The sequence below is a fragment of the Ictalurus furcatus genome, chromosome 8 (assembly GCF_023375685.1).
Source record: "Ictalurus furcatus strain D&B chromosome 8, Billie_1.0, whole genome shotgun sequence".
NCBI classification, from domain to species: domain Eukaryota; kingdom Metazoa; phylum Chordata; class Actinopteri; order Siluriformes; family Ictaluridae; genus Ictalurus; species Ictalurus furcatus.
This window is the reverse complement of record NC_071262.1, coordinates 192,501-218,921: the sequence shown is the minus strand read 5'-3', so window position 1 is coordinate 218,921 and position 26,421 is coordinate 192,501. Positions and strand designations below refer to the sequence as shown.

The following is a 26,421-nucleotide window of genomic DNA, read 5'->3' as shown; positions in this document are numbered from 1 at the left end:
TATCTCTAATGAGCAGCCAGAGGTGACGGTGGTGAGGAAAAACTCCCCGAGACGATATGAGGAAGAAACCTTGAGAGGAACCGGACTCAGAAGGAAACCCATCCTCATCTGGGTGACACCGGATAGTGCGATTATAAATAAATACACCCCTTCTATAAATGTGCTAATGCTACATGCTCAAATAGTGCAGTTGTGTAAGCAGGAAATTCGTTACAGTTTCTACAGGAAGTCTGTTTTGTTGAACTTCTCCACTGGTCACTGATGGAGACGTGAGTGATGGAGACCTCTTCATGTTTCGCACCTCAAAAAGGTTTTTCAAAAGTTTGAGTGAAAAAAAAGAGAAGAAGAAACTTATAAACTTAATTTCTCTCCCTTCAAAAACTTCCATAATTTTCACCAGTACTGAACACCTGATCATCACGTTCTCCTTCACACACACGGTTATTTTCACCTGCATGGAGGTAAAGTGTTCGCGAGCGGAGTAAGAACCCCAAAGCAGTCGTTGCACTCGGACGATGACACCATCCGGAACACACACATTTCTCTGGTTTCTGGACTAAAACAGTGAATATAAACATTACAGGAAGTGCACAGACTCGGCACAACTTCACCACGCTGAGATCAGCTGAGAGAAATAAGTTCATTCATAAGAAGCACTAAATCTGACTCCGAGCTGCTGAACAGGAAGTGAAGCAACAGCTGCTTCCTGTTTATGGTTACATGATTATAGAAATAAACCGGAGACAGAAATAAATGTAAAGCCTAAATTCAGTGTTTTGCTCGTTTCTAAACGAATCTGCTTCAGAAACAGAACTTCAACATTTTCACCGATTTACCCTAAGGGAAAAAAGGTCTTCTGGTGTGAAAGGGGGTGTGGCCTAACGACCGACAGGTTACACACAATCATACACGCTGTTCAGCTGATAAAATGGTGTTTTTTGGTGAAAATGATGCAGGAAATAAAATATTCTCCCTAAACACACATTCAAATCTAAAATCACAGCAGACAAAGCATTTTCTTTTAATATAGTTTATTTTGCAAAAACAGCGAGTGTGTTATGCGGTGAGCACACAGGCTCCGCCCGCTTCTTTGATCTTTTCCTCTGCCCGCCGGCTGAAGAATTTGGCCTTGACGATGACGGGCTGTTTGGGGAGTTTACCTTTACCCAGCACCTTAAAGTAACCCTGAAACACACACACACACACACACAATTACAGGCTGCTGAACGTAAACACTTCACAGACTCTGCGTTCAGGAACTTTATTAGTTTTAAAGGTGTGCATCTGAGCAGGTTTGGTCTGATCCGAGCTTCTGCAAAACACAGAGCTTCTCGGAGTAAAATACACTCACCAGACTGAAAAACAGTTCACCGGAATAATCTGAGTGTAACATGAGAGCGAGCAGAGAGTAAAGACTGGATTGTACTGGGATTTAACTACGTGTATTCAAGATGGCCACCACACACCTCCTACTGAACCTTAAACATCGCTCCTCATGTTGCCTTCAAACCCACTGAACACAGAGCTCTGGATCTTCTAGATTAGTAAACACTTTGGTCACAATTTGAGATTCGAGACTGAGCTCATGACAATTACGACAACGGCAAAAACATTTTAAAAAGAAACCGAGCCCATCTGCGTGTTTGAAAACAAACACCACACAGCTCCACTTAAACACCAGACAGGAACGTTCTGACTGACGGCCATTTTGTGGACGCAGCATTCAATCCTCCAGACGTACATAAGATCGTGTCCCTACTGGACATCACACACACCGGTGAGAGTGGAGTAGAGTGTACTCACAGCACGGACCACGTCGATAATGGGGGCGGGGCCATCAGGTTTCTGGGCGTGGTTCAATCGGGTCTGCTCACTGACCAGCGTCCACAGCTTGTCCAGGTTGATGGTGGGGCAGAAGATGGTGTTCCTCTTCAAGTGGTAGTGCCTCATACCCACCTTCCCAAAGTACCCTGGGTGACTGACACACCACACACAGGGTCAAAACACCTCACACACAAATCCTGGGTTAAAATATCCTCTCTATCAGCGATCACTTACTATTTATCAAAGTTGATGCGGTGGTGGTGCATGCCACCAGCATTACCGCGACCTCCAGGGTGTTTTCTGTGCTTACCTACACACACACAGGGTCATGAGTAACACAACACACACAAACACGTATAATAGTGTTAACAAAGATGAAACACTCACCCACACGGCCGTGTCCATGGCTCACATGACCACGGAGCTTCCTGGTCTTCGAGGTCCTAGTAGGCTGAAATAAATAAAGTGAACAAATAAAAAGAGCTGTTAATCCGTGATGAGCCGCTACAGTGACGTCATCAACACTCGACCAAAATCTAATTCACTCCGGGATTAAATCTCATGCAGCCCGTTTAGTGCACTACAGTCTGACATTAGTGATACAGCCACTCTGTAAAGTCTGATCTAATGTAGAAATAAATCCATCCTAATGCACGAGTTTAAAATAAACCATAAAGTTCCACATTTAAGCATAAACACGACCGGTTTTAGATCGAAAGGCTTCTCTTCAACAGTAACATGTAGCTGGCGAGCTAACCAGAACCTAAACACAACCCCCGACTAATTAGCACGTTCAAACTGCACGCGATTATTATATTAAACTGAGAATTATATATGTATTTACAAAACTCTTAAGAGGCAGCAGGTACACGCCACACCGCCGAGTCACAAAGTCAGTACAAAATTAACCGAGTATCGCGTTTAAATCGAATAAATACCACCCGGACACAAACACACACAAAATAAATATCAGTATATCAAAGTTTTATGTGTGATTTCTGCTCATTAAACACAGGATTGAAACAGATTTTCCTCATAAAGCCACTATGAGAAGATCGGAACAGCACCTACCATCTTGGAGGCGAACGTAAAGAGGAAGGAGAATCTCAAGTCTCGCGAGTTAATACGAGATTTCGGGCTGTTGAAGCCGCGCGGTCACAGCGCCACCTGCCGGGCCGGAGGAGTCAGACGTTTATACAGCATACTCATCTATTTCATTTTAGTGTTCTTTAGTCCCGTTAATATATTTATATCACGTGTTTTTAAAGACTTTATACATTAATCACAGACATTTATCATTTTCTAAAATAAAAAAACAAAACAAAAACACCTTCTTATAAGATTTGTGTTAGAGGAAATGTAAGTAGTTTCTCCAGCTGTTTCAGTGCAATTTTTATTTTTATATTGAGTGACAATTTCTGGAGTAACGTTTATCTTAAGCAGCAATTTCTGCTCATCGTCTTAAAGAGTTTCAGTTCTGGAGCAGAGAAATATATTGTTTATATATATGTGTTTATGTATCTTTGTATGTTCATACATATGTAGACTGGTGAGGAAATATATATTAATATATTTTTACATTATATACGTGATCGTAAAGCCTGATACCTTACTCACTCACACACTTTTCTGTACATAGTTTCACAGGTTTAAAGCCTAAACACACACTATAGTATCTAGGTGAATGATTCAACTTTAGAATTGATAACATTTATTAATATATATTTATGATCCTGACCGCAATCCCGTTATTTTATCCCGCTGTGAATTTACTTCCGGTATCCGGGATGACGTGGTACACTCCTCGTGTTCCTATTGGCTGAGGTTGTGTCCACTAGCGGTGATGAGAGATGCGGCGTTTCTCCGTTTCTGCGTTATTTGTATAAAATAAAGAATAAAAGCGGAAATAACTCCATCATGTCCATGTCCACGGTTCAGAAGGTGACGGTGGTGTCGTGTGTGTGTGTGTGTGTCGCGCTGCTGCTCCCAAAACTGCTTTTATCCGGCGGAGGAGGAGGAGGAGGAGGAAGGAGAGATCCGGCCGGTGCGGAGGGTAAATCATCACATTTATATATTTATAATAAAATATAAAGACGCTGATGCAGTAATGCAGTGAACACTGATGTGTTTAATATCTGAGAATAAATAACACACTGCTGTAGTGACAGTAGATCTGATATTTACTAAATTACTCTACAGCGCAGATATTCTAAAACAAATATTACATGTGAAATAATAAAAAGTGAATATTAAATATTAAACAGTAAATATAAAATAATTTCATTTATTTAATTATTTATTTTCTACATTTTCTCTTTGTGTGTATTTATGCTCGGTATTCTGCTAAATCATAATAAAATGGGGTTTTGATTCTCCTTTCCTCCTGTAATAAACACGTAATAAATGCTGTAATAATATTAAAGCCCTGCTGTAGTGCAGATCAGAGTAAGTGTTACAGTGCCCTCCATTAATATTGGCACCCTTGGTAAATATGAGCAAAGAAGGTTGTGTTCTGGAAATTATTATCCATCGTGTTAATGAGCAGTGGTTCCCAAACTGGGGTACCTGAGGTGACGGAGGGGGTACGGGAGCAAAGTGCTGAGATTTACTGTTCGTTTAATTCCGTCTCACTAAATAACATTAAAATTATAATCCATGTTTTTCTCACGGCCAAAAAATAAACTTGTGCCCCCTCTAGTGTACAAAGAGCAGAATTACAATGTTCTAAAGGTCAAATACATGACATCCAATCAAATGATCCTGTCTTTCACGGTCAAAACTGCATCCACTCACAGTCATGCGTCAGTGCGCGTCTTACTGCAGGTCATTTATCACCAGCACACAGATATGTGGTGAAGTTAAGTAATAGCTCGTAACATTAAAATGGAGAAATACAAAGCTATCGGCCCGCAACCACAGCAAGCCCCACTGATCCACAGTCCTGTGACCGCAGTGGCCCAGGTCCCTCTAACACCGCGTCTGTAGCGAGTGTAAGTTTACCCAGTGCTACTAGCCCAGTTCACACTGATACACACAGCAGTGTATCTGAAGATGAAACGCCATCTCTTCTTCACCAGCGATTCACAGAAAAACCATCAAAGAGGCGCAAATATGATGAGAAATCTATTTCTTTGGGCTTTACGCACGCTGACAGTGAAGAAAATCCCCAGCCTCAGTGTGTATATGTGTAAACGTACTCTCTCATCACTGCATGAAACCAGCATTTCTGTACAGACATTTATAAATAAAGCATGCTACTTACTTTCTGCTAAATAAACCTCGAGAGTTTTTGAAGACATTTAAGACAACTCAGGAGTAATAAGGCTTTTATTACAGTGTAGGAAACCCTAAATAGGAAGGGTCTGGAAGCATCCTACACGGGGAGTTCCAGAGTGAATAGACTATCAAACCCCATACTATTGTGGAGGACTTCATTCCTCCTGCTGCGTCTCATAGAGCTGGTGTGATGCTTGGGGAAAAGGCCAAAAAACAACAATACAGAGGATGCCATCCTCAGACAACACAGTTTGGGGGGGGGGGGGGGGGGGGTAACGCAAAAGGATATTGAAAGCCTGGGGAGGTACGCCACTGTAAAAAGTGTAGGAACCACTGCTGTAGAGGACCTGTACTAAAGTAATGCTGTGTGTGTGTGTGTGTGTGTGTGTGTGTGTGTGTGCAGGAGCTCGTTTCCCCCCCATGCTGCAGAGGAAGTCAGCGCCGGCGCCCTCCCGAGGTGCAGGAGGGAACAACGCTTATCAACCCGAGGCCATCGCCAGGGCAAAAGGCAGCACAGCGACGGCGGGAAAATCCAACCTGGCAGGACAAATCATTCCTGTGTACGGGTTCGGCATCCTGCTCTACATCCTCTACATCATCTTCAAGGTCACGCCTTATATCACACACACACACACACACACACACACATTCACACACACACATTCACACACACACACACACACACACACACACACACACACACACTCACACACACACACACATACACACACACACACGCACACATACACACACTCACACACACACACACACACACACACACACACACACACACAGAGTGTTTATTAGTTATGTAATGCTAAAATGTTTGTTTCAGTTCTAACAGTAAACAGTGTCTGTGTCTGAAATCGTGTGACAGTATGTACTGCACGGCCAGTGAAATTGTGTGTACTAATCAGTGTGTGTGTGTGTGTGTGTGTGAATGTGTGTGTGAATGTGTGTGTGTGTGTGTGTGTGTGTGTGTGAATGTGTGTGTGTGTGTGAATGTGTGTGTGTGAATGTGTGTGTGTGTGTGAATGTGTGTGTGTGAGTGTGTGTGTGAGTGTGTGTGTGAATGTGTGTGTGTGAGTGTGTGTGTGTGTGTGTGTGTGTGTGTGAATGTGTGTGTGTGTGTGAATGTGTGTGTGTGTGTGTGTGTGTGAATGTGTGTGTGTGAGTGTGTGTGTGTGTGTGTGTGAATGTGTGTGTGTGTGTGAATGTGTGTGTGTGTGTGTTTGTGTGTGTGAGTGGGTGTATGAATCACTGTGCCCGGGGGCCGTCTTCAGTGGTCCTGACTCAGTCCTGTCACTGGATCATGGCGGTCAGCGGGAAGTGAGAGTGAGAGTGCGGCCGATGCTGCGCAAGTCTTCCTCACTTTAATCCAATTCACGCGCAAGTCCAGTTCCAGTTTGTGTTCTCCATAATGGAGACGGAAACGGAAACTCTGGTCTTCGTCGAAATCGACGGACGATCTCCTGTGTGTGTGTTTAATTGATGATTTTCTGTTTTTTCTCCAACAGATCACATCTGGAGGGAAAGCGAGTAAATTTCACGAGAGCAGATCTCCTGCAGCGAGATCAGAGAACATGAAGAGAAAAATCAGTAAGCTTCAGATTTATAAAAAATAAAACGATGAGTGGAAATGAAACAACTTTTAGACGAGCTGCACATTAGATAAGAGACAGAGCCACTCGCACTCATTCATCAGGACTTATTAACCATCACACATCAGATTAAAAATATAGTTTATATTTTTAATTAAAAAGTTACATAAATATCATTTAGTGTGCTAACGTCGCGAGAAGATATATATTTATATATTTTTAGTAACACAGATCATGTGCACAAACTAACACAATTAAATAAACTGTACAAATATTTACACATTGACACACATTTACTGTGGAGGCGGGGTTAATGTGGAGGCGGAGTTAGTGAAAGTTTATCACTGTACAGAAACATCAGTTATGTAAAGCTCTAATGTAGAGATTTATGAATATACAGTACACACACACTATAAATATATATATATAGATATACAGTACACACGCTATAAATATATATATATATATATTAATATACAGTACACACGCTATAAATATATATATATATATATTAATATACAGTACACACGCTATAAATATATATATATATTAATATACAGTACACACGCTATAAATATATATATATATATTAATATACAGTACACACGCTATAAATATATATATATATATATATATATATATATATAGAGATATACAGTACACACACACACACACTACAACACTACATATGTATATATATATTAATATACAGTACACACACACACTACAACACTACATATGTATATATATATTAATATACAGTACACACACACACTACAACACTACATATGTATATATATATTAATATACAGTACACACACACACACACTACAACACTACATATGTATATATATATTAATATACAGTACACACACACACACACTACAACACTACATATGTATATATATATTAATATACAGTACACACACACACACACTACAACACTACATATGTATATATATATTAATATACAGTACACACACACACTACAACACTACATATGTATATATATATTAATATACAGTACACACACACACTACAACACTACATATGTATATATATATTAATATACAGTACACACACACACACACTACAACACTACATATGTATATATATATTAATATACAGTACACACACACACACACTACAACACTACATATGTATATATATATTAATGTACAGTACACACACACACACACTACAACACTACATATGTATATATATATTAATGTACAGTACACACACACACACACTACAACACTACATATGTATATATATATTAATATACAGTACACACACACACTACAACACTACATATGTATATATATATTAATATACAGTACACACACACACTACAACACTACATATGTATATATATATTAATATACAGTACACACACACTACAACACTACATATGTATATATATATTAATATACAGTACACACACACTACAACACTACATATGTATATATATATTAATATACAGTACACACACACACTACAACACTACATATGTATATATATATTAATATACAGTACACACACACACTACAACACTACATATGTATATATATATTAATATACAGTACACACACACACTACAACACTACATATGTATATATATATTAATATACAGTACACACACACACACACTACAACACTACATATGTATATATATATTAATATACAGTACACACACACACACACTACAACACTACATATGTATATATATATTAATATACAGTACACACACACTACAACACTACATATGTATATATATATTAATATACAGTACACACACACACTACAACACTACATATGTATATATATATTAATATACAGTACACACACACACTACAACACTACATATGTATATATATATTAATATACAGTACACACACACACACACTACAACACTACATATGTATATATATATTAATATACAGTACACACACACACTACAACACTACATATGTATATATATATTAATATACAGTACACACACACACTACAACACTACATATGTATATATATATTAATATACAGTACACACACACACACACTACAACACTACATATGTATATATATATTAATGTACAGTACACACACACACACACTACAACACTACATATGTATATATATATTAATGTACAGTACACACACACACACACTACAACACTACATATGTATATATATATTAATGTACAGTACACACACACACACACTACAACACTACATATGTATATATATATTAATATACAGTACACACACACACTACAACACTACATATGTATATATATATTAATATACAGTACACACACACACTACAACACTACATATGTATATATATATTAATATACAGTACACACACACACTACAACACTACATATGTATATATATATTAATATACAGTACACACACACACTACAACACTACATATGTATATATATATTAATATACAGTACACACACACACTACAACACTACATATGTATATATATATTAATATACAGTACACACACACACTACAACACTACATATGTATATATATATTAATATACAGTACACACACACACTACAACACTACATATGTATATATATATTAATATACAGTACACACACACACTACAACACTACATATGTATATATATATTAATATACAGTACACACACACACTACAACACTACATATGTATATATATATTAATATACAGTACACACACACACTACAACACTACATATGTATATATATATTAATATACAGTAGGTGTAAGACTCAGTTCTGATGTTCTGATGTTTGTCCTCAGCGGATTTTGAGTTGACGCAGCTGCAGGAGCGTTTGAAGGAGACGGAGGAGGTGATGGAGAGAATCGTATCGAATGCTCGAACTCAGAACGGAAACACACCAAGGTCCGAAATTCAAGCATCACACACACACACACACACACGCTAAAAAGTCTACACACCCCTGTTAAATGGCAGGTTTTTGTGGTGTAAAAAAATCAAACTAAGATAAATCGTGTCAGAACCTTTCCTATCTGTATTGTAAAATTTATACTATTAATTAAAGTGAAAAACAATAAGAATCATTTTAGGGAAAAATAAATAATAAAAAACCTTCCAATCCCCAGCTTGTGTAAGTAAACACACCCTTTTATAATGTGTCAGTGTTCAGAATCCACCAACACATTCATACTCATGTTAAATACTAATTAGTGAACACCTGCCTTCAATTAAAGTGACTGATTAACACCAAATAAGTCCAGCTGGTCCTGTAAGGTCTTGTGGGTAACATCGAACTGGAAAAGCCATGGCTCACAAAGAGCTTATAAAGCAGGTACGGGATTGTATTGTTGGAAAATATCAGGAGAGGGTTTGGAGGTATCGGATAGACCATGGAACACTGTAAAGACAATCGTCAACACGTGGAGAGAATACGGCACGACAGTGACACCACTAAGATCAGGACGTCCGTCTAAAACTGATGAGAAGATCAGGAGGAACTGGTCAGGGAAGCTGCTGAGAGGCCTACAGCGAGATTAAAAGAACTGCAGTAATTTCTGGTAAGTACCGGTTGTTCCCTACACGTGACAACAATCTCCCGAATTCTTTATATCTCTGGGCTGTGGGGTAGGGGGGCAGGACCGAAGCCTTTTATAACCAAAAATACATTTAAAAAATCATCTGATCTCCCAGAACCACGGGGAATAACGTGTTCTGGTCTGATGAGACCAGAGCTGAACTTTTTGGCCGTAATACCAGAAGATATGTTCGGCACAAAAACCCACAGAACCTCACCACAAGAACAGCGTCCTCACGGTGAAGCACGGTGGTGGCAGCGTCACACACTGGGGCTGTTCTTCTTCAGCTGGATCTGGAGCTTTAATCAGGGTGGAGGGAAAAATGAACCGCTCCAAATACCAGACAATTCTGACGCAGAACCTTAAATCTTCTGCTGAAACACTTCAGATGAAGAGGAACTTCACCTTTCAGCACGACAACGAGCCGAAGCAAACCCGCACATCAGAGGAACCGCTTCACCTGAACAAGATCGAGGCTGTGGAACGGTCCAGCCAGAGTCCGGACCTAAATCCGATCAGAGATCTGTGATCTGACCTGAAGAGGGTTGTGTGCAGGACACGCCCAGACAATCTGACAGAGTTAGAACGCTTTAATGAGGAACAACCGCAAAATATTACTACGCGAAGACGCTCCAAACTGATGGACTCTTACCCAAAAATACTGAACGCTGTGATCATCTCTAAAGCTGCTTCGGCGGAGTGTTAGTTCAGGGGTGTGCAAACTTAATAGGTTAAAATTTTCAATAAAGGTTCTGATATGATTTATCTTAAATCACAAAAACCTGCCATATTAACAGGGGTGTGTAAACTTTTTATATCCACTCTATCTCCGATTCGCCTTCTGTTGTGGTTTAACACTCTGTGTGTGTGTGTGTGTGTGTGTGTGTGTGTGTGTGTGTGTGTGTGTGTGTGCGCGCGCGCGCGCGCGTGCTGTAGAGAGGAGTGTGTGAGTGTGGATCAGGAGGAGAAGCTGCTGCTCCAGCTGAGAGAGATCACTCGGGTGATGCAGGAGGGACGATTAGTGGACGGGATTCCCTCTGAGACAGAGACGCAGGAGTTCACAGGTCAGTTCTCGCACTATTCTTTATTTTATTGTAATGTTCTATATAAAACACTCACATTAACATCATCCCACTTCCTAACTGTCATAAATCTAGTGAAATGTTTTGGTGCCATGAAGCACAAACAGGAGGGAGTTCAACATCACTGCAGTCGTCCCTGTGCAAATCATTATCTAATAAAACATCGTTATTTACATACTGTAGTGTGTTTAATTATTCTGAAGATTTAGTTAGTAAAAATGTTTTCCTGTAAATAATCTATAAACTATAAGATGAGCTGATGAAGTTGTGTTTAATCAGATGATCCTGAGGAGATGCTGAAACACTGGAGTTCTCCCTGCCGCACCGTCCACCATGAGGTGGATGAGGAGTCAGAGCGAGCAGACAGACAGGCTGACGGCTGTGAGACGAACGAGTGTAGTGATGAAGAGGAGATGCGTACAGAGATGATGGAGCAGTCTGAGGACCAGTGCTGGAACACGCCACTTTCAGGAGGCCATGTGATCAGACACAGGAGTGGGACAGGAACCACTCAAGGAACTGAATCTTCTCACTGATGGCTCCAAACACTGCTCCTGCAAATGTTATTATTCCTCCTGCACGCTGCTTCGCTTTCACCGCACGTCTTAGTCACGTGTCTAATTTCTGTTCACGTGTGTTCTTGCACGGTGATGAGCTCTCATCTTGTCTTCCAAATTCGACCCTGAGTACGGTTGAAACACTGAGTAAAGAGGACATGACGTCAGGAAATGGTCAAACAACCCGGAAAAACCTGTAATTCATTATGATTTGTGTCACAGCAAGGGCGGAGCTTAATTTAAACAAGAATCCAATAAGAATCTTGGAACACCACCTATTATTCACAAATTATTCATGTATTCATTATTATGCAGATTAAGCCCTGCCCCTCATTGAAGAACAGCGGTACAGTGGGTAGTTCTGCTGTTAGGGGGCGTGTCAATACACTCCGTTACTACATGTATTAAATTTTTCCAAAAATGTCCCTGAATATCAAATATATAAACGATCGACTGAAACTTGAGCTCCATAGCAGAAATAGAGCTCCAAAGTCGGCTGAAATGGCTGGTGTTTGAAACCTCTGAAACACCTCTGGTGCTTGAAAGCTACTGAAGAGCTCTTCTTAACGTTTATAACATGGTCGTGTAAAGTATAATACGTGCTGCTTGTTGCAATCCGGAGATATCAGACTTCATAAACGCAGATCTCGTAGGCGCTCTTTGAAAAAACGTGATCACATGACCAGCGTGCTCTCTATGTACAAGTTAACTCTATACGCAGATTGGGACCCCTGCTGTTCAAACTGTGTAACTGCAATACATGCATATATAACAGAATACTGATTAGCAGGATGTGAAATCACATGTCCACAATGCACATCGTTACAGCCCTACGTGACACCCGTACAGATGTGAAGTTAAACACGTGACAGTGGTACGGATGTGCAGTTAAACACGTGACAGTGGTACAGATGTGAAGTTAAACACGTCACAGTGGTACAGGTGAAACTTGTAAATGTATTTTATTGAGCTGATCTCAGTACAGATAGAAAACAGAAACAGAAGTGTGGATTTAAATTCAGGATGAACACCGCAGCTCCTCAAACTCTCACTACATCAGCATGATGTCACGACGGATGATAAATCAGTTCCTCAGTGTTCCATTGGCTCATCCGAGGCAGCCGGAGCGGCATCATCACCTAGCTGGACAGGCTGGAACACACACACACACTAATCAGGACTGACTCGTAATCACAAACACCACATCATTCTGATCTCACAGTATATTACAGATAAATAAAAGTGTGTGTGTGAACTCCAGTGTGTGTGTGAATTTTTTTTGAGCTGTGTTCTTAAAAAAAAAAATGATAAAAAAAAGATGATGAAGAACAGTAGAGTAAAGGTTCTCACCTTCCTCTGAGGTCTCTCCTCTAATCCCTCGAGAAATGGAGCCACGTCATCATCATCGTAGATGGTGAACTCCAGATCTTTACCCACAATCCCAATGGACACGTTCTGAAACACACACACACAGTGAGCTTCACTACAGCATGTGTTACACTGTGTGTGTGTGTGTGTGTGTGTGTGTGTGTGTGTGTGTGTGTGTGTGTGTGTGTGCGCGCATGCATGCGCCTGTAAGACCTTGGTGGTGAGGTCCTGTTCAGCAGGGAGAGTCTCTCTGAGAGCACACAGGCCGTGCTTCACCAGCTCATTCAAATTACCTGCAGGTAAAACACACACACACACACATTCAGTTACTCCAAGTTGCCATGGTTACACTGGTATCACATGACTAGTTTTGATGCAGTCACTCAGCTTATCTGTGACACCACAAACCAGCTGTCTGTGTGCACACTGAAAATAGTGAGGGAAATGGTGTGTGTGTGTGTGTGTGTGTGCGTGTGTGTGTTCTTACACTCGGGGAAGCGCTCCATGTGTCTCTCCAGGTAAGTGCGTGCGGACTGTGAGCGCGCTCCGATGGACATCGCCTTACAGTCAAAGTAGTTAGCAGACGGACAAGTCTGAAAGATGTGGGGGCCGATATCCTACACACACACACACACAAACACACAACACAAATATTAATTACTTTAAAATCACAACACAGTTAGACGGTCTGTACTGGACTGGTTTAATGGGTCTGTTTGTTTATAATATTTATTTTTATCAGTCCGAACAGAATTTAGTAATTTTTTTGTGATTGCGGCCAAAAACGCTTAAATTTGCTGCAGCGGTTTTCAATTATTTGTGATGCAACTTGGCGAGTTGTTCTTTTGTGGAAAACGACTGGAATCGGTGAAGTCTCAGTGGCCGGAAGTACTTGTGCACGCTCTCTCACTGATGTTTGTGAATGAGAACTTTGAGCTGTACACGTGTTCGACGCACGTGAAAGGAAGGGGGTGTCGGCTGAATGCGTGTTGTGATGACATCACGTGACGCGTCTCAACCCAAATCCGCGGTAATTTAGAACAATTGCAGCTCCTCCAAATATCGCGGAGTTTTCTTGATTTTGGGAAATCCTGTAGAGACGGGTCTTATATTACCCTTGCATTTAGGCTACAGTTCTATATACTCTATATAAGGTTATTTATTTATTATTTACACTATATATAGTTTATACATGTTAATATTTACTCCTCTTTACTCTAAAAGTTTTATTCCTTTCAACATTAGATTATCTTTTTAAACATTTATTCATATTAATATCAGTCATTTTTTTCTTGTTATGCTATGAGAACTTTATTTGCTTTATTCTAATTACTTTCAATATTGTATTAATTTTTTAATATTGTGTGTGTGTGGTGTTGGTGTGTGTATGTATGTATGTGTATATGTGTGTGTGTGTGTGTGTATATTAGGGATGTCATGATACCAAAAATCTAGTAGTTGGTACCGATACCACCAAAAGTACACGATACTCCATACCAAAGTCGATACCACGGTGAGGTTTAAAAATAAAATTTTTTAAATTAAATTTAAAACTCCTGGAGGACATCCTCCTCTGGCTAATACTGGCAAAAAAGAGAGAGTGAGTGATATTTTAGTTATCGAACACTGTCTGACAATGACTAATAAAACAGTGCTAAGTGCTAATAACAAGTGCTAAGGTACACTCCTAAACGCGCGCGCGCACACACACACACACTCTCACTCTCTCTCTCTCTCACACACACACACACACACACACACACACACACACACACACACACACACACACCCCTTGTACTCTGAATGCAAGCATTAGTTTAAATTCACTGACATGGTCTCAGACCGAAAAGATTTATTAAAACCATTAACATTAAAATAATAATTTAATCTAGTGACATGAGGCTACATGTATCTGACAGGACCCGGGCTGAATGGCGATGCAGGGTGGAACATTAGGAGGTAGTTTATAACACTGCAATGCGTTAGCGTAGTTAACAAACAACTGCCTATCGCCAACATTACATGGAGCGTAACGTTAGCTGGTTTCACGCCACAATGCTGCTGCCTCAAACAAACATAATACAGGACCGTCTTTCAGGGGCTTCGCCAAATTCCAGGTGTTTCCTCGCTTTGTTTGAAATGAACGATAGCGTCGGTTACACCCCGGAAACCGATACTAGCTTTCCTCTCTTTTCCTCTCAACGAGTCGGGGCGGAGCTAAACTTGTCGCCATTTCTGTAGTTTTTCCCGTGTGCTTGTAGGCGTTCTTCTTCTTCACCACATGTGGACCGACTAAAACACTCATGCGTATTTGCTGCCCCCTTCAGTTCCGGAAGATTTGCAACATCGGTACCTTCATAACCAATGGTACCCATGCTACTGTAGAAAAACAAGTACCGTCACTTTTTAACAATGTTGGTACCGAAGTATCGGTTCTCGTGACATCCCTAGTGTATATGTGTGTGTGTGTGTGTGTGTGTGTGTGTGTGTGTGTGTGTGTGTGTGAGAGAGACCGTAGTGAACTCACATCGTATCCTGCAATCAGAAGGCCGACTCCGTATGGTCTCCTCCCGTAACGCTGTGTGGGGATCTGGGTTTCTGATTTAACACTCAAGGACACAACACTAATACTAACACTAATACTAACAACAACAGCAGCACATAGTTGTTTAATACTCTATCATGGACTTCCCCTGAGATGGGGTTAGGTTATTACACTGATATGACTGTGTATATCACTCACTTACACTGCAGTCATGCTAAAGGCGGATTTATACTCGCTGTTAACTTCACGTGCACAAGATGGCCGCCACACGCATCCTGTGGTCATCTGGAGCGTTGCTTGAACACCCACTATGAATTTTAAAAACGTCCTCAAATCTACCGAAAGGTCTGTTCTGAGTAGCAGTCTTCCGGATTTTCTAGATTAGTAAATACGTTTGCGTGCAAGGTCAGAGTTTTCGATTTGAGACGCAGATCATGACAACAATCACGACGACGGCAGGTTTTAAAGTGAAACGGAGCTCGTCAGTGTGTTTAACATCGCTGTGCATGAAATCGCTAAACATTACACGTCCACTTGGAAACCAGATGTTTTAGCTTTGATGTGCTGTATAGTGGGCGTCACCGTTAATCTTCCAGATGTACATAAGACACACAAGTGAGTGTATGAAGAATACACATGTAGCAGCTGCGTACACATGAGCAAAGTTAAGTATATTTGCACCTTACTGTACATTCCTGTAACTGCTAGAGTACTGTGTACTACACACACACACACACACACTGATTAACACGTTAAAGATATGTGTGTGTGAGAGAGAGAGAGACGCGAGCGATGTAGGATACTGCTCCCGATAAGTGAGACGAGACGAGACACAGGAAGTGGCCGATCAAACACAAACCTGGAGTCCAGACTCTCCTGACGCATGAAGTTACTGCAGAATATCAGAGAGAGACAGAGAGAGAAAGAGAGAGAGAAATAAAGAGAGAGAGTGAGAGATAGAAAGAGAGAAAGCATGAGCGTGTCAATCAAGATTTATATGTAATATTGTGTATTATATACTGTGGATAAAAGATTTATGATGAGATAGCATTTACAACACATCCATTATGATAATATTTAATATACTATTTTGATTTCAGTACAGTGTTCAGTATTTGCTGCTAGCTGTGTGTGTGTGTGTGTGTGTGTGTGTAAAATGCAGTACTACACTCAGTTTCACACTGTCATGTTGATCTTCTCCAGCAGGACATTAGGAGAGAAATAACAAACAGAAGATAAAAAGCGAGATGCATATGCTTCACCACCCCCCTCCCCCCCTTCAGGCATCTGTATGCAGCACACTGAAGCTCTGAGCAGATAATGAGAATCAGGGTAAGTGTGTGATTGGTCACCATGCGGTGGTGTTTGAAGCATGCTGATTGGCCGGTGTTTAATACTAGATGTGAGAGCCCCTGAGCTGGAACAGCGCCCCCGTGTGTAAAGAGGATGCATTTATAGTAGATTGTCATACCAGAGCAGTCGAGCATCTGCAGTCAGTCCAGCGATGGAAATACCGATGTGATTATCAACATGGAGGATCTTCTTTTGATGAGCAGCGAGCTCAGACTGAGCCCTCTGAAACAGAAACACACACACCGAGAGGTTATTTACTCTATTTTATACACATTAAAACACACTTATATGCCGGGGGGGGGCGACGACGACGACGACGACTTAATTATGGCCAGTATAGACTGCTGGAGAGGGCGCATCAGTAGCATGCACTCGACCCCCTATCTAGGGCTCTACTCTGTGTATTTAATTTAAGGTGTTAGTGTCGGTGTTGAGGTGTCCGAGTCAGTGTTGAGTTGTTGAGGGTGAGTAGTGTAAATATCAGGGTAAACAGTCAGTGTTGAGGTGTTGGTGTTGAGGGTGTGTAGTGTAAATATCAGGGTAAATGGTCAGTGTTGAGGTGTTGAGGGTGTGTAGTGTAAATATCAGGGTAAATAGTCAGTGTTGAGGTGTTGAGGGTGTGTAGTGTAAATATCAGGGTAAATACCTTTAAGGCCACCAGTACTGCGTGAGTGCGTGATTTGAGCCCCACAGTAGCCGAGCCCTGCTTCACTGCCTCCATGGCATACTCGATCTGGTGGATTCGCCCCTGAGACAATAAACACCACACAGTAAAGTCTTACAGCTCACACACACTCATATATTCATCAAATGCACATTAATATTCATTATGGGTGGTTGCAGATTTGTTGATGGTCACAAGTATATTTCCCCCCAGGACTAAGAGCTGTGATCAGATGATCTGAGACACCTGTTAACTCCGCCCCTAACACTAACCCACCCCAACAGTGCAGAAAACCCCACCCCTTGGCATGCAGAGCCCCTGGTGCTGTGCTGCTCACCTGAGGACTCCACACCGTCACATCGTTATCGTACTGGTTTCTGAACTGCAGGGATCACACACAGACACACACACACACACACACACACACACACACACACACACAAGAAGGGCTTCACTTTTACTGGAATAACAGCAGAAAAAAACTAAAACTAAAATAATAATAATAATAATAATAATAATAATAATAATAATAATGAAAATAATTAAAAAATTGCATCTTGTGGCAGAACAGAGACATTTCACCCCAAATCTGTACAAATAAATATAAATAAAGTGTAATAAGTGTGTGTGTGTGTGTGTGTGTGTGTGTGTGTGAGAGAGAGTGTGTGAGTGTGTGAGAGAGAGAGAGAGAGAGAGAGAGAGAGAGAGTGTGTTATAGGAAGCCTACACTTACACCTCAGGACAGTGAATATTTAAAAATCCTCTAAAACGAGTTAGTTAATACTTTATTAACGCGTTGTCGAGTTACTTGTATATCTATACATCTCACCTGTATACATTATAAAACTCATTTGCATAAATTATAATAAAGAATAATGAATGATGTGAAAGTGAAAGGAGAAATGTGGTAATCTCCTGAGAGCAGCTCGCGCTCGGCTGAACTCTAGATTAAATCATTAACTTTAAATCTGAATATTTAATCACACTGAGAACTCATTCATACAGAAAACAAATAAAACACCGGAAATTACCGAGTAGCTAAGCTAATGCTAACGTATAAAGTTGCTTGCTGAGTTAGCACCATGCCAACTACAATAATAACACCATAAAATCCCTTTATTCCGAACAGATCAATAAAATGTATATTTTAATTTATTTTCTAAAGAAAACAGGATAACCACTAGACATGCTAATTCTTTCTATTAGCTGCTAGCATGATGCTAACACCGCCACTAGCGCTAGCTAAGGAAACGCTTACTCACGCTGTATAGTTACCGACTAAAGTGTTCAAACTATAAAACCAGCAGTATTTACCGTTTTATGAGTTTCTACAGTCTGAGCTGTGACTGAATATTAATTTAAAGAACCACAAAATAAGTGCGGTAAAGTTGATTTAATAATTATTAACTCTCACCATGTCTGCCTGAGATCCCGCCGCTTAGCCGCACAATGATCCTGCTCGATTAGTTTCCCTTCTAGTGCAGAGCACACCTGAGCAATCGAGCACAGAGAGCACAGAGCAGACCTGAGCAACAGAACACAGAGCACAGAGCGGACCTGAACACAGAGCACAGAGCAGACCTGAACAACAGAGCAGACCTGAACAACAGAGCAGACCTGAACACAGAGCAGACCTGAACAACAGAGCAGACCTGAACAACAGAGCAGACCTGAACACAGAGCACAGAGCAGACCTGAACAACAGAGCAGACCTGAACAACAGAGCAGACCTGAACACAGAGCACAGAGCAGACCTGAACAACAGAGCAGACCTGAACACAGAGCACAGAGCAGACCTGAACAACAGAGCAGACCTGAACACAGAGCAGACCTGAACACAGTGCCACTGCCCTGCTGAATAAAACAATAGAAATTCTATTGGTTTCCATTACAAATACCACTACAAGCCATCAGCTAACCATTAAAACCATTACTTAATGGTATCCACTGGACATAACATGCCACCAAAAGAAGGCAACAAATTACCAGTACAGACCCACAGGTACCATTACAGTTTCCATTAAAACCAATACAATTCCCATTATAACCATTAAAACCAGTTGTATTTTCCAACTTGCCCCTTTTTATTCAGGACAAGGTGATAATGAAGGAGCTGGCCCATCTCAGGAAGTTCATGGCCCACCCATGAGAGTGATTCCACTCGGCTGCAAGAACCCGACAGCAAAGCATGTCTTGTCTTTTCGCAGAAAAATTTCTGAATGGTCAAGACAAGTCACTGAGAGATGCTCAGAGAGCGACTCAGCTGCGTTACAGCAGCAGCAGCAGCATCAGCACAGGGACAGTCAGCAGGAGAGCAGCCAGGAACCGGAGCCTGGAGCTCCTTCCATAAAAGTTAAATATATCTCCTAACAGAAATATCACCACAGCAACAATTATACTTTGTTAGACAACATGATTTTGAAAATCTATTTATTATTAGTATTAGATTATGTGGAGCGTCCGCCGTACACGTTCCTGTGAATGAGCCGTTAGTATAGAAATAATAATGTATCAGAACAAGCGCATTAATATAAACCTGGTGTTCATGTTAAAGGCCGATCTACTGTCCGAGCCGCGCTGTTTATACATTCAGATTTGAAAATTCAATTTCATTTAATTTAATTTAGCACTTTTCAATTTGAGACCAAAATCTCAAACTGCAGTACCAGTATAAAATTAAAGAGTTAAACAAAAATGTTAAGTAAAAGCTTTTATCTTTATTTTGAGTGAAAAAATTAAATAAAGTTAATCTCCTATCAGCTGAGTTGGTGAATGAAAGAGTGATGTATGAATGTTAGTAAAAAAAAACTCAATAAAATTTAAAAAAGGAGAATAAACAGGACATAACCGTATGGTTGGAAACTGGTAAACATGGCTTTATTAGTCTTTGGAGCAAATATGTTAGAGAAGGGTTTGGTCACTAGATGGCGGTCTTACACAGCTGCAGATGTGTTTAGAAACATGTTCATTCATTCACTCATAGTGCTTTATTTGGGTCAGAGATCTGGAGTCTATTCTGAGAATTACTTTATTATGTATTATTATTCTTGATCTCAATTAATCCCATGTAAGCTCACAATATATAAACATAACACACCCCTGACATGCCCTGTGTGCTGATCATTAAACAGTCCTGTGTAGTGAACATGGCATATTATTGTCTTATTCTAAACACTAGGATGAGGCACAAACTAAATTCCGCATTGATTCAGCAAGAAAATCACTGACCCATCACTGACCCATCACTGACCCCACCACTGACCTCATCACTGACCCATCACTGGCCCATCACTGACCCATCACTGACCTTATCACTGACCCCATCACTGACCTCATCATTGACCCCATCACAGACCTTATCACTGACCCCATCACTGGCCCCATCACTGACCCATCACTGACCTTATCACTGACCCCATCATTGACCTTATCACTGACCCCATCACTGACCTCATCACTGACCTTATCACTGACCCATCACTGACCCCATCACTGACCTCATCACTGACCCCATCACTGACCCCATCACTGGCCCCATCACTGACCTCATCACTGACCCCATCACTGACCCCATCACTGTCCTTATCACTAACCTCATCACTGACCCCATCACTGACCTCATCACTGACCCCATCACTGACCTTATCACTGACCCATCACTGACCCCATCACTGACCCCATCACTGACCTCATCACTGACCTTATCACTGACCCCATCACTGACCTTATCACTGACCCATCACTGATCCCATCACTGACCCCATCACTGACCTCATCACTGACCTCATCACTGACCCCATCACTGACCTTATCACTGACCCCATCACTGGCCCCATCACTGACCTCATCACTGACCCCATCACTGACCCCATCACTGACCTTATCACTGACCCATCACTGTCCTTATCACTGACCTCATCACTGACCCCATCACTGACCCCATCACTGACCCCCATCACTGGCCCCATCACTGACCTCATCACTGACCCCATCACTGACCCCATCATTGACCTCATCACTGGTCCCATCACTGGCCCCATCACTGACCTCATCACTAACCCCATCACTGACCCCATCATTGACCTCATCACTGGTCCCATCACTGACCTTATCACTGACCCCCATCACTGGCCCCATCACTGACCTCATCACTGACCCCATCACTGACCCCATCACTGACCCCATCACTGACCTAATCACTGACCCATCACTGACCCATCACTGACCTAATCACTGACCCATCACTGACCTTATCACTGACCTCATCACTGACCCCATCACTGACCTTATCACTGACCCAATCACTGACCCCATCACTGACCCATCACTGACCCATCACTGACCTTATCACTGACCTCATCACTGACCCCATCACTGACCTTATCACTGACCCAATCACTGACCCCATCACTGACCCATCACTGACCCATCACTGACCTTATCACTGACCTCATCACTGACCCCATCACTGACCTCATCACTGACCTCATCACTGGCCCCATGACTGACCTATCACTGACCCCATCACTGACCCATCACTGACCCCATCACTGACCTAATCACTGACCCATCACTGACCTTATCACTGACCCCATCACTGACCCCATCACTGACCCCATCACTGACCTCATCACTGACCCATCACTGACCCATGACTGACCTCGTCACTGACCTCATCACTGGCCCCATCACTGACCTCATCACTGACCCCATCACTGACCTTATCACTGACCCAATCACTGACCCCATCACTGACCCATCACTGACCCATCACTGACCTTATCACTGACCTCATCACTGACCCCATCACTGACCTCATCACTGACCTCATCACTGGCCCCATGACTGACCTATCACTGACCCCATCACTGACCCATCACTGACCCCATCACTGACCTAATCACTGACCCATCACTGACCTTATCACTGACCCCATCACTGACCCCATCACTGACCCCATCACTGACCTCATCACTGACCCATCACTGACCCATGACTGACCTCGTCACTGACCTCATCACTGGCCCCATCACTGACCTCATCACTGACCCCATCACTGACATCAGAACCGTGTTTAATGCAGCATTAGCATCGATTCCCAGAAAACTCTCTGTATAAAGTGTTTATTGTGTTACTGAAACTGTAGGAGGCTTATTAGTTAATTATTATGAACTACATTCACCTCCTAGATCACACACACACACACACACACACACACACACACACACACACACAAGCAGAGTTAGGCTGAAAGGGTTTTATATACTGTAATCAATGAATGAGTAAATAAATAATGAATACATTTTCTGAAAACATTTACCAGATCATTTCTTTCTTTCTTTCTTTCATTAAACAGTTGATGTTATAATTGTAAGGCAGTTCTAGTTATTTTGTAATTTTGCACTGAAAAACATTACAGCAATGTTTTAGTAAAAGCACAATATCTGTAATATTAAATCTCTGTATTTATACATCTCTGTATAATTGATATGTACAAGTTTCCTTTATTTTATACACATAAAAATAAAATTCCAAAATGTTCACAGTAATATGCATGTGTGTGTGAGTGTGTGTGTGAGTGTGTGTGTGAGTGTGTGTGTGAGTGTATGTATGTGAGTGTGTGTGAGTGTGTGAGTGAGTGAGTGTGTGTGAGTGTGTGTGCGTGTGTGTGCGTGTGTGAGTGAGTGAGTGTGTGTGTGTGTGAGTGAGTGAGTGTGTGTGTGTGTGTGTGTGTGTGTGTGAGTGTGTGTGTGTGTGTGAGTGTGTGTGTGTGTGAGTGAGTGAGTGTGTGTGTGTGTGTGTGAGTGAGTGTGTGTGCGTGTGTGTATGTGTGAGTGTGTGTGAGTGTGTGTGTGTGTGTGTGAGTGAGTGTGTGCGTGTGTGTATGTGTGAGTGTGTGTGTGTGTGTGTGTGTGTGTGTTTGAGATGTTGGGATGTTCTCTTCCAGGCGTCGGCTGGCTGCTTGGCTGCTGGGTGTGTGATGGAAGTGATGTGATGAATGGTCACACTCAAGTGATTACACTTTATTTCCTCTGTGTGTGAGAAGCCGCACCCACACACACACACACACACACACACACACACACACACACACACACTCACTCACTAATGACTTACACAGAAATCAGACACAGAAACTTTACACTTGTCTGTAAATATTCATTATTCCACAGAATTCAGCAAACACACACACACACACACACACACACACACACGAATATGAGGAATTTAACTTGTCATGTTGAAAATGATGGACAGTAAATAAGGAATGAAAGAGTTGGCATAGTTTTCCTGTAACTGCACGTCCCCACGTGTATTATTCCCCTTATACCACAGCAATTTACCAATGATTACAATTTCTAAATTAATGAATAAAACTTTAAATGTTGTGGAACGTCATGAAACAAAGTAGTTCCTGTTCCTCTTCCTGTTCCTGTGTGAACAGAGGAACGGTTCTGCGGTTCTGAGGCTTGAGTTCCTGTGAGAACCCTGGAACTGAGTACAAGCTGGGAAGCCATTTCTTAAGCAGAGGGAGGTTTCTGTCTCCATCTGTCCGCCTCATTACACTGTGTGTGTGTGTGTGTGTGTGCATGAGTGTGTGTGTGTAGAACTCTCAGGGTGGAGGTTCTCTTTATTCCTCCCTCTGTGAATCTCTGATCTTCATCCACGCGTACACAAAGACGTCACACAGAAAAACTGCGTCCTGACATCGTCATCCTCACAACCTGCACTCATAAGGCCCCACCTCCTGGCCTGTGATTGGAAGACGTGGGATAATTGACTAGGCCACGCCCCCACCTGTGGTGTATAAGTGTGTGTGAGCAGGAGCTGCATTCACAAGCTCAACAAGACAACTTTGTGTTTCACGTTGCTGCATTTTTATTTTCACGCAGAGCAACTTGAGACTTTACAGGTAACAACAGTGTGTGTGTGTGTGTATAATTTATTATTATTATTATTATTATTATTATTATTATTATTATTATAATTAATGGTGTAAGTCTGATTTTTTGCTTCATTCTGTAATTGTATGCTACGTTTTGAGGCTTAATAAATGAAATAAAATTTCTATTCTATAATTAAATATATAATTTTTTATAAGACTTAAAAGTAATTTTAAAATAAAGGGATGTACAGAATTCTCCGATTGGTGACACGACGCATTTCTAATTCCGGTCAGCAGCTAAACGTCCGAGAGGATTTAATAAACTGTGTAATGTGCATTCTGCTGAAATTCACATCATTTACATAAATTTACATAAACATCTTCTTCAAAAATCTTTCAAATTTTTAAATTTGAACTGAAATTCAACTTCCATTCACATTATAAAAAAATGTAAATAAAATTTTTTTATTTCATATGCTACAGTCTGTGTGTTTATTACAGTGTTGTGTACTGTGTGTGTTTATTGCAGTGTTGTGTACTGTGTGTGTTTATTGCAGTGTTGTGTACTGTGTGTGTTTATTGCAGTGTTGTGTACTGTGTGTGTTTATTGCAGTGTTGTGTACTGTGTGTGTTTATTACAGTGTTGTGTACTGTGTGTGTTTATTACAGTGTTGTGTACTGTGTGTGTTTATTACAGTGTTGTGTACTGTGTGTGTTTATTGCAGTGTTGTGTACTGTGTGTGTTTATTGCAGTGTTGTGTACTGTGTGTGTTTATTACAGTGTTGTGTACTGTGTGTGTTTATTGCAGTGTTGTGTACTGTGTGTGTTTATTACAGTGTTGTGTACTGTGTGTGTTTATTACAGTGTTGTGTACTGTGTGTGTTTATTGCAGTGTTGTGTACTGTGTGTGTTTATTACAGTGTTGTGTACTGTGTGTGTTTATTACAGTGTTGTGTACTGTGTGTGTTTATTGCAGTGTTGTGTACTGTGTGTGTTTATTGCAGTGTTGTGTACTGTGTGTGTTTATTACAGTGTTGTGTACTGTGTGTGTTTATTGCAGTGTTGTGTACTGTGTGTGTTTATTAACACGTTATTACAGGAAAACATGTTCATGATGAAGATCTCTGTCATCCTCGCCATCTCCGTCCTCACCGTCTGTCACCTGTACAGCTCACACGCAGCACCGCTCAGGTCAGACACACACACACACACACACACACACACACACACACATGTATTTGCTGTGTGCAGCATGTATGTGTTTGCTCATGTGTATGTGTGTTTGTGTGTGCGTGTGTGTGTGTGTGTGTGTGTGTGTGTGTGCGCAGACCTGCATTAGACTCTCTATCAGACCGAGTGGTTCTGAGTGATTATGAAGCTCGCAGGTTACTGAACGCCATCGTTAAAGAGTTTGTGCAGATGACGGTGGAGGAATTGGATCAGAGGACTGACAGTAACAGGTATTTATTTATTTATTTCTATTATTTGTTTATTTATTTATGTATTTATGGTAGTGAGTAATGGGAAGTCTGCAGTGTCGCTCTCTTCCCTGAATGTAATGCATCAGCCGAGTCGTGTTTTTACTTTCACTCAGTAACAGCTTTTATTCTCCAGCTTCTTGCTGATTACATTTAGTGTAAAGTTAAAAAAGAGAATGTTGTGCAAATAATATAATCATCATAATA

At 41.1% G+C, this 26,421-nt stretch overlaps 4 protein-coding genes across 5 annotated transcripts in view; 2 read left to right on the top strand and 2 right to left on the bottom strand.

Moving 5' to 3' along the window:
* Positions 1-1,014: 1,014 nt before the first annotated feature.
* On the bottom strand, positions 1,015-2,968 carry rpl27a (ribosomal protein L27a). The gene is made up of 5 exons (XM_053630305.1): positions 2,896-2,968; positions 2,212-2,275; positions 2,059-2,134; positions 1,804-1,978; positions 1,015-1,185 (listed from the first exon to the last, which is right to left on the bottom strand). Exons 1-5 carry the CDS (start codon positions 2,896-2,898, stop codon positions 1,057-1,059), a joined length of 447 nt encoding a protein of 148 aa, XP_053486280.1. The 5' UTR covers positions 2,899-2,968; the 3' UTR covers positions 1,015-1,056.
* Positions 2,969-3,683: 715 nt separating this feature from the next.
* On the top strand, positions 3,684-12,877 carry ric3b (RIC3 acetylcholine receptor chaperone b). Its single transcript, XM_053630303.1, has 6 exons — positions 3,684-3,877; positions 5,504-5,706; positions 6,618-6,699; positions 9,507-9,609; positions 11,217-11,344; positions 11,642-12,877. Exons 1-6 carry the CDS (start codon positions 3,742-3,744, stop codon positions 11,896-11,898), a joined length of 909 nt encoding a protein of 302 aa, XP_053486278.1. The 5' UTR covers positions 3,684-3,741; the 3' UTR covers positions 11,899-12,877.
* Positions 12,863-19,348, bottom strand: psma1 (proteasome 20S subunit alpha 1). Its single transcript, XM_053630304.1, has 10 exons — positions 19,264-19,348; positions 18,187-18,231; positions 17,832-17,933; positions 17,304-17,407; positions 16,636-16,724; positions 15,815-15,885; positions 13,775-13,904; positions 13,501-13,580; positions 13,270-13,374; positions 12,863-13,071 (listed from the first exon to the last, which is right to left on the bottom strand). Exons 1-10 carry the CDS (start codon positions 19,264-19,266, stop codon positions 13,012-13,014), a joined length of 789 nt encoding a protein of 262 aa, XP_053486279.1. The 5' UTR covers positions 19,267-19,348; the 3' UTR covers positions 12,863-13,011.
* A 5,365-nt stretch (positions 19,349-24,713) lies between these two features.
* LOC128611981 (calcitonin-like) overlaps positions 24,714-26,421 on the top strand; it is a 6,895-nt gene continuing 5,187 nt past the window's right edge. The window contains exons 1-3 of one of the 2 annotated variants that reach the window (XM_053631881.1): positions 24,714-24,762; positions 25,836-25,927; positions 26,065-26,196. In XM_053631881.1, coding sequence (XP_053487856.1) covers positions 25,842-25,927; positions 26,065-26,196 — 218 coding nt within the window. In that variant the 5' untranslated portion in view covers positions 24,714-24,762; positions 25,836-25,841. Of the gene's footprint in view, positions 24,763-25,230; positions 25,928-26,064; positions 26,197-26,421 lie in introns of those variants that run through there. The other variant, XM_053631880.1, reaches the window with a different exon arrangement.

What these genes read in the sequence shown, in the direction of transcription:
- rpl27a (XM_053630305.1), bottom strand. An exon ending in CCATGGACACGGCCGTGTGG is followed by an intron (nt 2,135 to 2,211) that starts GTGAGTGTTTCA and finishes GTGTGTGTGTAG; the next exon opens with GTAAGCACAGAAAACACCCT. An exon ending in CGCATCAACTTTGATAAATA is followed by an intron (nt 1,979 to 2,058) that starts GTAAGTGATCGC and finishes GTGGTGTGTCAG; the next exon opens with TCACCCAGGGTACTTTGGGA.
- psma1 (XM_053630304.1), bottom strand. An exon ending in TGACGGTGTGGAGTCCTCAG is followed by an intron (nt 17,934 to 18,186) that starts GTGAGCAGCACA and finishes TTATTGTCTCAG; the next exon opens with GGGCGAATCCACCAGATCGA. An exon ending in CGTCTCACTTATCGGGAGCA is followed by an intron (nt 15,886 to 16,635) that starts GTATCCTACATC and finishes GTGTTAAATCAG; the next exon opens with AAACCCAGATCCCCACACAG.
- ric3b (XM_053630303.1), top strand. Translation starts at nt 3,742, where the DNA reads ATGTCCATGTCCACGGTTCAGAAGGTGACGGTGGTGTCGTGTGTGTGT. An exon ending in AGATCCGGCCGGTGCGGAGG is followed by an intron (nt 3,878 to 5,503) that starts GTAAATCATCAC and finishes GTGTGTGTGCAG; the next exon opens with GAGCTCGTTTCCCCCCCATG. An exon ending in GAACATGAAGAGAAAAATCA is followed by an intron (nt 6,700 to 9,506) that starts GTAAGCTTCAGA and finishes GTTTGTCCTCAG; the next exon opens with CGGATTTTGAGTTGACGCAG.